At 41.1% G+C, this 13,726-nt stretch overlaps 1 protein-coding gene across 1 annotated transcript in view; it reads left to right on the forward strand.

The window, feature by feature from the left end:
• The window catches only part of lrp2b (low density lipoprotein receptor-related protein 2b), a 44,599-nt gene extending 31,269 nt beyond the window's left edge, over positions 1-13,330 (forward strand). Inside the window, exons 56-81 of the mRNA XM_061027956.1 lie at positions 18-214; positions 406-651; positions 1,121-1,249; positions 1,506-1,625; positions 1,979-2,095; positions 2,188-2,304; positions 2,793-2,930; positions 3,125-3,247; positions 5,169-5,297; positions 6,894-7,025; positions 7,193-7,318; positions 7,629-7,772; positions 7,868-8,033; positions 8,128-8,256; positions 8,510-8,730; positions 8,843-9,025; positions 9,109-9,228; positions 9,703-9,790; positions 9,970-10,034; positions 10,160-10,331; positions 10,510-10,573; positions 11,461-11,592; positions 12,051-12,140; positions 12,372-12,446; positions 12,570-12,626; positions 12,984-13,330. Of these exons, the coding sequence (XP_060883939.1) occupies positions 18-214; positions 406-651; positions 1,121-1,249; positions 1,506-1,625; positions 1,979-2,095; positions 2,188-2,304; positions 2,793-2,930; positions 3,125-3,247; positions 5,169-5,297; positions 6,894-7,025; positions 7,193-7,318; positions 7,629-7,772; positions 7,868-8,033; positions 8,128-8,256; positions 8,510-8,730; positions 8,843-9,025; positions 9,109-9,228; positions 9,703-9,790; positions 9,970-10,034; positions 10,160-10,331; positions 10,510-10,573; positions 11,461-11,592; positions 12,051-12,140; positions 12,372-12,446; positions 12,570-12,626; positions 12,984-13,022 (3,319 nt within the window). The 3' untranslated portion in view covers positions 13,023-13,330. The remainder of the gene's footprint in view (positions 1-17; positions 215-405; positions 652-1,120; positions 1,250-1,505; positions 1,626-1,978; positions 2,096-2,187; positions 2,305-2,792; positions 2,931-3,124; positions 3,248-5,168; positions 5,298-6,893; positions 7,026-7,192; positions 7,319-7,628; positions 7,773-7,867; positions 8,034-8,127; positions 8,257-8,509; positions 8,731-8,842; positions 9,026-9,108; positions 9,229-9,702; positions 9,791-9,969; positions 10,035-10,159; positions 10,332-10,509; positions 10,574-11,460; positions 11,593-12,050; positions 12,141-12,371; positions 12,447-12,569; positions 12,627-12,983) is intronic.
• Positions 13,331-13,726: the final 396 nt, after the last annotated feature.

Here is a 13,726-nt window from a genome sequence, read left to right on the forward strand (position 1 = left end):
CTGTCTCTCGTCTAAAGGTGTGTCCCCATTTGGTGGAAGTGTGACGGACAGTCAGATTGCGGCGATGGCTCAGATGAACCTCAGACTTGTCCGCCACGCCATTGCCCCGTTGGCCAGTTTCAGTGTCAGGACGGTAACTGTACTTACCCCGGCTTCCTCTGTGACGGACATGCTGACTGCCCTGACAGATCAGACGAAGACGCTGCTCTCTGCAGTAAGACGACTTATACTTAATTGTAACAATAATAAAACCTGATAAGAATGGAATAATGTTCCATTTGTTTGGATTTCGCACAGAAAGTCTTAAAAATGGCATTTTATGAGCAAAACCCCCCAAAAAACTCAGAATGTCTGAATGTGCATCAAATTTTCAAAGACAAATTGACCTTTGGTCCGTCCCTGCAGGTGACCACCGATGCCAGGAAAACCAGTTCCAGTGTAAAGACAAGTTGTGCATCCCAGTATCCTGGCACTGCGATGGGGTAACTGACTGTTCAGATGGCAGTGATGAAGACGCAGAGACTTGTTCTCAGAAGACTTGCAGACCAGGACAGTTCCAGTGTGCTAACGGACGCTGCCTGCCGTCAAGCTACGTGTGTGACGCCCAGGACGACTGTGGGGACGGGTCTGACGAGCCGTTTGAGATCTGCAGTAAGTGCCACTCTACCTGATTGTATTTTAAGTGATTAACGCCAGAAAGAAACAAGACCAAATGTACTGCTTGGAGAGGCAAGAGAGAAGCATGAAGTATTTTTTCAGATTCTGTGTAATAAATCTGTGATACAATGATTTTCTGGTCACATGTGTCTGTTATGATTTAGAATTGGGCTCTGCTTAGTTTGATGTTACCAAAACAAAGCCAGAGCAGACAGCTTAAAAAAGCATAGACCTTTTTAATGACATATAATTAATGTTGAACTGTATAATTAATGTCCACTTAGTCATGTCCCAAGAGTAATCAGACTAAATGAATTAATTGGGTGTGTTTCTTTCCCCTCCCATTCTTTCCCACCTGCTCTTACCAACTGATCATTTTCTCAACTTGTATCATTTCATTCCTCATTTCTGCCTCTAATCATCTTTCCAATGTCTCTCTTTCTTCCTTTTTGTCTCCCTCCAGTGGGTCCAGAGTACAAGTGTGATGAGGAAACCGAGTTCTCTTGCAAGACAAATTACCGCTGTATTCCTCAGTGGGCGCGCTGTGACGGCACCAACGACTGCATTGACAACAGCGACGAGCAGGGCTGCGGTGAGTGCTCGTGTCAGCAGATTTGTTTGATATGTGAAGGCTGGGTGCGCTTGTTGAGAAAAAATAAGGCTTTAGAGCCATTTGATTGCATTCAATTGCGTTTAATACTGAAAACTTCTCTCCAAATGCTTAAGGGTATGAATTTTGGAGAAAGTTTTAAATGCAGCATTTCTAAACTTAGTTCTCTTTCTCTTTGACATGTTGAATCACCTTTATATCCATCAGTGTCAATGTTTCTGACTTTGTTTTCCCACAGAGGAGTTGACCTGTGATCCACTGGGAGACTTCCGATGTGACAACCACCGCTGTGTCCCCATCCGCTGGCAGTGTGACGGCACCAACGACTGCGGCGACGGCTCCGATGAGAGGAACTGCGGTGAGTGTCACACCCCATATTTTTCACCTCAGTCCAAAACAAAAACAGCAAGAGCTTTATGTCAGCCAAGGTTACAGAATGATTTTTGTTTTTTTATCCCTTTTTTTAGGTTATCATTTCATTGTAGAGCTGCAGAAACATCACATTTACTGATTACATTTTCCTAAATGCTGACCTGCTGTTTTACTCAAACTAAATACTGGGACAAAAATCCCACATTAGATATCATCTATGTACAAAACTGTGTCTCTGGTAGATTTAGCCTGTGTGTTTGTATGTTAGCAGTAATACCTCATTCTGGTGTCATACTGAAGACATTTGTGTGTCCCTTTTGTGATGGTTGACGTGAGTAGAGCCGAGGCCTTGCTCTGAAAGTGAGTTTCGATGTGACGACGCACAGTGCATCCCTGGAAGCTGGGTGTGTGACCATGACAACGACTGCGGGGACAACTCAGACGAGCGGGACTGTGGTGAGTGGGCGCCACACATGAACAAAATACCTTGAAGTATTCTCTGTCATAACAACACTTACACACACATCGCCATCCTGGCTCTCCTCCAGAGTTGAAGACGTGTCGTCCAGGTACTTTCCAGTGTGACTCGGGTCATTGTATCCCCGCTGTTCTGGAGTGTGACGGCCGGGCTGATTGTCAGGATCTGTCAGATGAGACCAAATGTCGTAAGTGAACAACATAAAAAGTAATGCCTGCCTGTTGTTCGCAGGGTTTAATTTATTGTGTTTTTAATTTGTTTTGTTTTTGTGAAAAGTACCAAAGCTTTAAAAAAAACGACAGCTCTTAAATGCTGTGAGAGAAAGAAATAGAATAGAAGTTGTTGACTCAAATTCACACATCTTGTATTTGTGCAATTTAGACTTTAGACTTAGAGTTTAGCTGAAACTTTGATCATTTTAAAACAAGAAATTCCCAACCCTGGGTTGCCAAGGACTTCTACTTCTGATGCTGTTATTGAAACAGGAATGGCTATCGTTTAATTCGTACTCCTATCAAATTTAAGATTAAAGATGATAGTGGAAAACCTACTGGGGAGCTACTAGGTGTGACTCTTTTTACACAAAGGAGAGTCACAGAAAAATCATGAACAGAGATCATCCACAGGTCTTAAAGTCTAAATAAATGACATAACTTTTTTTCCCCATCCCGGCAGCTACTCGTTTCCCAGGAGGCCGTTGGTGCCCTCAGAGCCAGTTCGAGTGTGCGAACCGTCTGTGTGTGAGCCAGAGCTGGGTGTGTGACGGCACCGATGACTGCGGGGACCGCTCCGACGAACAGCTCACTTTATGCTGTGAGAATCATTTACTTTTACACATTTTGTTTTAAATCACAGGCATGTAGAGAGACTTGCATTGATTTGATAGGCTGACATGATAAACAGCTGAAGTACCAGTCTGAACTGTGTGTGTGTGTGTGTGTGTGTGTGTGTGTGTGTGTGTGTGTGTGTGTGTGTGTGTGTGTGTGTGTGTGTGTGTGTTTGTGCAGTGAACGTCACCTGTGAGATGCCATCTAAGTTCCGCTGTGCAAACGGATACTGCGTCTACTCCGGCCTGCTGTGCAACCAGAAGGACGACTGTGGAGACGGCAGTGACGAGAAGGAGGAACTCTGTATGACTCACACACAGAAAACACGATCTTTAAACTGTAGTTCATTGAACAGAAAACCTGCCTCTTACTCTATGTGGAACCAATTTAAAAGTCAAAACCTTTTAAAAAAAATTGCTTTACTACGACTATGTCTTCTTCAGTTGGGGAAACTAATAATGAAGACTTCCGCCACAACTTGCAATTTGAAAGAGGACCTGTAAATTAAAAACAAAGATTACTAAGTGATGAATCAGATTTACGTTTATTGGCCAAGTACATATAAATAAATCTGAGTACAGTTGTTATTAGCGTATAAAACAAAACACTTCAGAGGATAAATGTACAAATACTAGGGCTGTGCTGGACGCTTCAAAGCCTTAAAACTTCTACTGTTGCCAAGGTAACTGACGTCTGAACCAGTATTGAATGCGGTGTCTTGCAAACAAGTAATGGGCTTGTTGTGCATCTCTGCCTCAGACTTCATATTTTTCTTAGCTGGCTTTCTACAGCTACGTTCAACATGTAACGTAGGAAGACTTCACCAATCACAAGCATGAGATTATCAGTTTTATCGTATAGTTTGTGTAATATGGGAAATCTAACATTGAGAGACTGCAGTAGGCGATGGAAGGAATACAGTTAGTAAGCTAAAACAAGCTTGTGGTGGAAAAATCAATGCTTATTTTATTTAACCTTTAAAAATCTAAACGCCAAGTAGCTATTTTTATTTCATCTATAGCAGTAATTTAGTGACCCCTAATATCTGACTCATAAAATAATGAATAATAACTACAACTTTGCTGAAAGTATGATTAGGATACTGTCTGTGTATGTCCCCATGACAAGTTAACACAAGCTTTTCAGCTTTTACCCTCCGTAAGAAAATCCAGAGTCCCTCAGACCAGGCTGAACCACTATGAACATTCATTTGTGCTGATGTCCATTCATATTCTGAAAAACAGGCAGTGTAGGATGTGCCAAGGGGCTGTGCCATATGTCAATTTGCTGCAGGAAGATGTTTTTCAGTGTATATGTCGAACTGTTTCACGTTTATTGTGATCTCTATTTATGTATTTTTAATTAATTCTCTTGAAACTGCTGGACAGAGTCCAACATAAAGCATTAAAGATTTCTCATCCAAAAGTTAAAAACACACAGATACAAGCATGATTCAAATATGCAGCTCATATAGAAACAGAAGAGATATTGTGTGTAGACGCACTTCCTTTATATACAGTACATTTTTGTACACAGTATATTACAGTTGTTTCTTTTAGATTAAACATGTTGTGTTCTCATCCTCCATTTAAACATAACAATTGCTCATTTGTAATAAGTTCATGTTCAGTAAATGAACCACTAGTCATCAGTTTCTGATTCACGTAGGATTAATCTGAACATCACTAATGCCTTGTGAACTTTCCCCTTTTGAGGCCTGCAAAATGAGAAATTCCAAAATCACATCAGGATATCTGCTCAGCACACAAAGCCTGAAACATACAAGGGATAAGGAAATAGTCTGTATTATGGAATTGTTACACAATCAGCTTACACATCAATCAGAGCAAATTATTTTGAGAGGAGATTAAATAGTTGCTGGACATTGCCTGGCTCATCTAAATCCATTTGTTGTCAGGGAGGAGAGAGCCAAAGAAAACACAGGGGAGTCTGTGAAGAAGCCTTCCATTGAAGGAAAGATTTAGTAGATATAGGAAATATATTGTTCTCTATTGTGTGGGATGCTTGAAAACCGTTTATTTTATCTGCCAGTGTGGGTAGTCGCTTTATTTTCTCATATTTCTTCCCTTTCTTCGTTTAAAAAGTTGTCTGAGCTCTGAAATGTAAAACAGAAGTGGAGGCGGACATGTTCCCGCGGACACACACCCATCGACCTTCACTGTGTGTCGGTACTGATGACTCACTCTGACTGTGTCCTTCTCAGGCCGTGAGCCCACGCTGCCCCCCTGCACGCTGGACCAGTTCAAATGCACAAACGGACACTGCGTGGCCCTGCTGTACGTCTGCGACCACAACGACAACTGTGGGGACCGCACGGACGAGTTAGGCTGCAGTGAGTAGCAGGACACAACACGACAACACATCCTGACGGTGTTCTGTTTTAATCAGACAATATCACGTGAGAGGTAGCACTGCTGTACTTAATGTGAAAAATGAAGTCAATGGGGAATTACAAAGAAGTGCAGTTCCTTAAGTGTTAGCCTCATATTATAATGCCCATTTAACAGCAGAAATAAACATGTTTACAGCCTGGTTAAAAAGAGGCTTTGGTCTCTAAAGATTATTTCTTTAGTGGTCAATCTTGTACTTGAGGTGAATTGTTTTATTACTCATCAGTTTTGATTATATTGAGGCTTGAAGTTTTCTATAATTAGTTATTATTAAGAGCGGCATTTCTGATTCGACTGACAGTGGTTGAGTTGTATCGAGGAGGCCAGGCTTCACTTGATTAAAATCCTCTTACTAACAGTAACCTGTCTGCTTTGTTAGTGCAGTTTTTCTTATTTGGGTTTTCGAAGAGCTAGACATGCAAGATGGGCATCATTCAGAAAGACAATCATTCCACCAGCCTCAACTCAACCTCTCTGCCTGCTTCTCAATTCTCCAGAAGTTAGTTGGAGTCGGCATTTCCAATATAGTGCGCGCCCATCGTTTGGCGCATCTTAAGAAATGGCTGGCCCCCTTAAAGGCCAATTGAATGGGCCGTCTGCAGATGTCATTTAATATCAATTCATGTGTGTTGGATCATTAGTGCTACACTCTTGACAAACATGTGCCTCCTCAGCCAGCCTCCCATCAGCATTTGGAGCTGACTGAAAAAGCTAGTCAATAAGTTATTGTTGGGGTCGAAACCTAACCATAAAAAAAGAGGCAGGCTCAGATGAGGGGATTACATTTTGATACAAGCAACAATAAATAAAAAGTGAGTTTTATTCATACTGGTTAATATTCGGGAGGGGCAGTAATGGGAGGCCTTGCTTAAGAAATCAACACTACTGAGACTACGTCCATGTGTTATACAGTCTAGAGGTGATAGGCATGATGCTGAGGCCAAGTGCTGCACATACTGTTAAAATGTAATGTTTCGGGTTGAAAAAAACTACAAAACTTTATCTTGACAGAAATAATATCTAACAGTTATACATGTATACTCTTCATTTTAGAGAAAAGATGAAAGATGTTTCGGTGAGGTATTGAAAACAGAATCATACTAAAACTGTGCATATAGATATATGAAGGTCTAATAACTTCATCAATGCATCACATTATTTAGACAAGTTTTGTACAATACCTTTAAACTATTACATCACATGCCATAATTATGAAAGTAAATGTGAAACTTTGTGTTGAACATTTTTAAACCTTTATTTATAACAGGTTAGTCCCATTGAGATCACGGGAGGCCTGGACAAGAATAGCAGCAACACACAGTGAATAACACTTTGCATTCTTGGACACGTCTACTCAAAATGACCTCAATATCTTTAATCTATTATTCATCTATCTATCCCGCCATTTTGCAAGTGTTGACAAGTATTGTCAATAGCTAAATTATTCTGCCTACGTAAACAGAGTCTCTTTAATTTAATCCGCAGTAAGCAGCTGTTTGGAATTTGTAAATAACGTGCTCTGTGTTGTCTGGCAACAGATTTTGGCCAAGATCGAAACTGTGACGAGAAACTGTGTCAGCACGAGTGCACCAACCTGAACGGCACTGGTTTCATCTGCTCCTGTAGACCTGGATACAGAGTGAACCCAGAGAGCACCTACAACTGCCTGGGTACACACACACACACACACACACACACACACACACAAAATAAATAATGACATATCTTTGTTCCAGAATCAGATATTATGGTTAAAGTGAAATCTCAAATATGAACAAAAGGGAACCTCTGCCTCTCTTTAAACTCTTTTCTCACAAAGCTCTCGTCACTCTTTCAGATATCGACGAGTGTGAGGTGTTCGGCATCTGTCCTCAGGTGTGCAAGAACACCAAGGGCGGCTACGACTGTGAATGTGCGCCTGGTTACAGGAGAGTTGGCGACGGCAACATGTGCGAGGCTCAGGGTGAGACGTGAGCAACACAGAACAGATCAGCACAACTTGAGTCTTCTGTCTGTCTTTACTATGATAATGGTTTTGTAAATTAAGTAAGAAGCTTGGCCTACTTTCATTCTCCTGTTGTAAATTTCTCCTTTTTTAAGAGTTCTACAAAGTATAGCATGTGTATCAAATATAAAGACAAATAAAGATCTTATAAGTTGAGGAACTTGTCTTAAATATCTAAGTTTTGATCTAACATGTTCAAAAAAGACCAAGACTGGGCAAACAGTTTTATTTGGATTTAAGAATGTGTTTATGTGTGTTTCTCCCTCAGGAGCAACTCCCATGCTGCTTCTACCTGAAAACATTCGTATCCGGAGGTTCAACCTGCAGGCAGAGACTTACCACGACTTTCTCCAAGAGGAGGAGCACATCATGGCGCTGGACTACGACTGGGACCACAACAACACGGGATACAGTGGGTCACACAGAGTGGGAAAGATAGAAGACAATTTTTTCCCCCCCACAAAATTACAGAAATGACAATTCTTTGGAACTGTCTGCGTTTGTCAGGTATGGTGTACTTCACTGTAGCCGGTAAGGACTCTGTCCCGGGTGCCATCAAGAGAGCGTACATACCTTCAGTGGACGACGGCAGCAACAACATCGGAGCTGCTGTCGACCTCGGCATCAAATACATCACCAAACCAGACGGCATCGCTGTGGACTGGGTGGGCAGGTGTGTTTGAACGGACAGTTCTGAACCTCCTTTCATAAACAAAAAAAAAAAGGAAGACGTTTGGTGAATATTGTTGCATTTCTTCTGCCTGTAGGAACCTTTACTGGGCCGACTCCAGACTGAAGAGGTTAGAGGTGGCCATGTTGGACGGACGCTACAGAAAGCACCTGGTCAAGACTGAGCTGGGACACCCATCCGCTGTGTCTGTTAACCCACGACTGGGGTGAGACAGACACACCACACCTGATTATAAAGAACTAAATCACAGACTATAATACATTTAAGACGGCAGTTAATAAAGTTTCTTGTTACTTTGTGGCTCACAATCAGTTCTTGATTAACTCAAGCAACAAGTTTAACTCTTAGTGGGGAAAGCCAATTATTGTTTAGATTGACCAACTTACCAAGTTGTTCCATGGCACTTCAAGCTTCTTATATCAGGACTCGGACCTTTGAACTCTGTATTTTTTCTGCAGGATGTTGTACTGGGCCGACCGAGGACAAGCAGCCAAGATCGAGTGTTCTTGGCTGGACGGTCAGGAGAGGAAAGTCCTGGTAGCTGATGGCCTTGGTTGGCCCACTGGCCTGTCAATCGACTTCACTAACGGGGACAGAATTTACTGGTCTGACTCCAAGGAGAGCCGCATAGAGTCTGTTCTGCCTTCGGGAGAGGAACGCAAAACTGCTGTTTTCATAGGTGAAGAATATTTGTCAGATTACTTTTATTCACAAAGGGTTTAAATTTCAGTATTTTGATTTTTTTTTGTAATCTTGAGTCTGGGTTGAACTTTCTACATTTTGTTGCCTAGACGTGAGAAATCCGTTCAGTGTTAGCGTATTCGAGGACCACGTTTACTGGAGCACCGAGGAGAAAGGCGAGGTGTTCCGTCAGGACAAGTTCGGCCGCGGGGCCAAGACGAAGCTGCTGACTGCCGGGCCCTGGCTGACCCAGGTCTCTGTGTACCAGCAGCAGAGATACAACTCCATCGGCAGTAAGCTGTACACTGAAACACATGATCATGCACTGTGCTGTTTTAAGCACGCAGGATATTAATATTAATCTTTTTGTCCACAGTGAAGAATCCGTGTAAGGGAACCTGCAGCCACCTGTGTTTGCTACGGCCGGGAGGTTACACCTGCGGCTGCCCCGAGGGCACCAGCTTCATCCCCGGCAGTGACACTGAATGTGATGCAGGTTGGAAAAGATAAACAGTTAAAGCCGCGCTTATTAAACAGACTGAAATTAATAGTAATGCATCTTTAGGACCTAGAGAAGCAGATCATTAGCAAAAAAAAAAAGGTGTTAGACGAGGCGAATTACAGCGACTGAATTCACAATGACTGAAAAATGTGACTATTAAAAGAAAGCAGGATGAGGTTTTTTTTTTGTTTTTGTTAAAAAGAGGTAAGATTAAAAGTTCCTCACAGGAGCTTTAACTTCCTCTGTAATGAGGATCAAAGTAATGAATCAGTGACCTATACTGCAGCAACACAGACAAACACAGAGTAAGTGTTAGAATGAGAGAAGAGGAGGAAAAAGGGAGGAAAGAGAGAAAGAGTTTTGAAGTCGTAAATCTGTAGTTTACCTCTAAATGTTCCAGTGACACTAAATGATGTTCCTGCTTAAAACATTTTTTATTTTGTTTCGTAAATCTTTCAATAATTTCAGGATTTGATCCGCCACCCACCATGCCTCCACCGTGTCAGTGTTTGAATGGAGGCACATGCTACTTTGATGACAACAAGGCGCTCTGCAAGTAAGACTTTTTCTGTGCACATAGGTTGACATAGACTGAATGTAAAAACTCTACTTTTGCAGCAATAATTAAACTACTTGAAACCGATCAAAGAGAGATGCATCACTCATCAATAGATGACTGAATAGGCGCATACTCTGGAAATGGGTCATCTCACATGTTTGTATTTTGTCTCACAGATGCCCTCCTGAGTGGCAGGGAGATAATTGCCAGACAAGCGTGGCCAGCCTGGTGGCATCCTCAGGTTTATTTCATTTTACGACTTAAAACTACATTGAAACATTTAAAATCCTTTCAAAGGGACATTTTGAACTTTTTTTTTATTAATGAGCTGCTTTTTCTTCCCTCTCTGCCCCTCTCTGGTCTCAGTTGGGATAGCGATTGGGGTGACGATAGTGATCGTGGCTCTGCTGACTGCTCTGGTCTACGCTGCCAAAAAGAAGTCCAACATACTGGAAACGCTACGAGACAAATTACCCAGCATGCCCAGTATGCCATCCATGCCATCAATGCCCTCAATGCCCTCAATGCCGACCTTTAGGTGAGAGAAGAGACAGCCACACTAAATGAACAAACTTTTTCAAAAGTACCAACTTCTGTAAAATAAGGCTAAAGAAAGAGACATTACTGTGTGCTTCAGACTATTAGGCACACGTGTAGGTTTTCTATGTTACTCTCAGTATGTTTGTGCATCTTATGTGTGCCTTTATTATTTTCAGAAATGGAGTGTCTCCAAATGCTGCGAACACAGACGGGACTGAAACCATCCTGAACTCTGAAGCAGTCAGTATCAAATCACTCATCGATGACTTAACAAATATGATGATTTGATCAATACTACTGCTCCAGTCGATACTCTGCCAATCCATCTCCATCCATCCATCTCTTTAATTCTTATCAAAGCATTTCATTTAAAAGTAAACATTCAGAACAGGATTATCATTTATTCATTTTCTCAATATTAATTAACATGTTTCCAAAGTGGCAGCAGCAGCATTTCACCAGCACTCACTATTGAGCTTGTTGCACACATGCACTTCTAAAGATTCCTTGAAATTTCATTGCAGCCTGAACTCGTTCAAGTTAATTTCTCCGTGTTGGGGGGGGGGGGGATATGATCCCCATTTCAAGCAAGGCATCAGTTGGGCGCCAGTCACAGGATGTAAACGTCATCTTGCAATCTTTTGTGCATGTGTGAAAACACCTAAATAATAGAGAAATATCTCCCTGGATGTCATTGAAATGAAGCTATCGACATGAAAACTGGAAGTACATTAACCACTTTAAATCATTCATCCTGTCCTCTGATGTCTTTCTTAATGAAGAAAACCTGCTTGGCAAAAGACGAGCTGGTTTGTTATTAAAGTCTGCTGTCTGAGTCATAGACCTCAAGGAAATTGCTTAATGTTTAGATTTATGAAAAGATACAGCTCAACCAATGACGAATGGGATACTACTGTATTAACACACAAATGGAAAATAGATCTTTTCAGCATGTTAAACATGTTTTCATAAATTTTGGCTTTTTAAATGCAGACGTTTTGAAAGACATTAGAAGCTGCACCAATGTCCATAAATAAAAACCACCAAACATTAAGCAGGTCTTTGACGACCGTTCATTCTGACAACCAAAGAGCTGTTGTTTTGATGATGTGCTTGTCTGTCTTCAGGTTCCCTGTATGTCCGTGTCGATGGTGGACTCAAATGGGAAGAATTTTGAGAACCCGGCGTATGAAGCTGGAGAAAATCCTGCAGCTGAAGGCGATGTGACAAACACCTCTGCTCCTGATGGAACCAACAAGGTCAATCCAAAAAAACACTGCCCGCCTGTACACTTCATTGATTCTTCTTTACCTCCTGGGTGGCTGTATATATACACGACAGGCTGCATGGCAACAGTTTCAGATTTTACACACAGAAGGTCCATTCGTTAAGACAAAACAAACTTGGTGTTGTTGTTGTTTGGTACCTATAAACCCATAGTTTTGTAGCAAGACATGCAAAATGATCCAAAAGTAGAGTGCAAGTAGTTTGTGGATGAACGCTTACATATGTTGAAGAATGAAGTACAAGTGAACTGGTGAAACTACAAATTATTAAGTAGAAAAAGATGAATTCAGACTGAGTAAGTCTGTGATTCTTTGCTTCTAATGAGATTTAGTTACACAGCTTGTGATAAATAAAGGTTTATCACAGGCTTGACAACCCTAGTTTATATATAGATGAAATCATTCTGATGATCCTGTGTTTCCCTCCTCAGGAGTATGTTAGCAACCCCCTGTACGTGGAAGGAGTTCAAGTTGTGGATACTCCCTCAAGAAATGCAGCCAAACCTGCTGCAGCGAACAAAGTCAGATTCACGTTCATCAACCATTCACATTTCACACCACATTTTTAGACCTAATAACTAAAAAAAATGAATTCTCTAATATCAAATGGCACTGAAAAAGCATAGATTGAAAGCTGTTATTACATAATGATCGCTATTGTCCCAGCTCTGAACTTTTTCTTGATGAGATGTTCAGTTAGTTTAATATTTCTTAATGCTTTGTTAATTGTTCTGCCTTGCTGCTTTCATTAGGAGGCTTTTGAGAACCCGGCATACAGCTCAGAGTCAGACGTCGCTGCTGCACAACCAGCTGCTTCAGGCGCACAGGTAACCATGGAGACACATGTCACAGTTCTACAACACAATGTTATCTGGTGGTTTTCCAAAAACATCAGTAATTACTTGCTCTAATTGTACGAACAATTCTCATTTGTCACTTTCTCCCCCCAGCTCTTTGAACCCATTGTGGATGACAGTTTGGCGTCTTTCAAAAACCCAATATACACGGTGAGTCCATCATGACAACAAACTCAGACTGAATGTGTTTGGAGGATAAAAAGGCCTCAAACAATCTGTTAATTGTTCTGGATTTCATTCAAAATGCTTTTTTTTCATAGAGCTATACAATTCTTAAAGGTGTCTGTATGCATTTTAACTGCATTTTTACAGTCTTGGAGCCGTTGCTACGGGAACCTTTATTTGTAAATCATGAAACATGAGTCTATCGATTGCAGTGTTACATATTCTGGTTCTACAGCTTTACTTTGTCTCTAAATATCAACGTATGAAAATGATATAAAAGGTTGGAAACATTACATCTCATTGCTGCCATTTATAAGCAAACCGTTTGTGATCTTCTACCAGGAGAACACGTTTGAACCAGCTTCACACTCCGACGCTTGACGTGAACTCCTCAACAAGGACTTTAAACTCGCTTTGATTTGAGGATGCTGAAGAGAATTCAACAAATCCACCAAAACTGTCTGTGAAAGAAGAACATTCTTTGTGCTACTACATGCTTACATTTAATTTTTCTGTGAATTAATTGTCTTTTTTTTTTTTTGACATGATTTTTTGTAACTAATGGGACTTAATCAAAACCAATATAGCGAATAGAAACTTGTAAATGATGTGTTTATGATTCAAGGTTTTTAATCGTTATGTACATTTTGATTGTAAAAACGTTGAATAATAAAAGTACTATTGTCATATTTTTTGTGCAGTAAAAATGTACTGATTTGACTGCAAATAGGATAAGATGTGACACATCAATTCAGACACAGGCCCTTTTAACTACTGGACATAATTCCTCTCTTATCTTTTTCTTGTGCAACAAATCACAGAGGGATCTGTTGTTACAGCAAAGCTCTCTGCTTTTATCCACTCTTCTCATCACAGACAGGAACCCTGATCCCACAGCTCGTTCATCTGACCCAGTGAGCTGAGATGAAATGCTTTGTCACCATCCATTTAATCACACACAGACACAATTTAAGACCATGATCATAGTTCAACAGCTCCTCTTCTCTCCTCCTGTCCCGACCGTCGGAATGCATCAAGGTCTCTTTTTGAGCGAGCAACAACCAGATTAACAAGAAAGCAAAGGG

The sequence above is a fragment of the Labrus mixtus genome, chromosome 21 (genome assembly GCF_963584025.1).
Source record: "Labrus mixtus chromosome 21, fLabMix1.1, whole genome shotgun sequence".
NCBI lineage: Eukaryota > Metazoa > Chordata > Actinopteri > Labriformes > Labridae > Labrus > Labrus mixtus.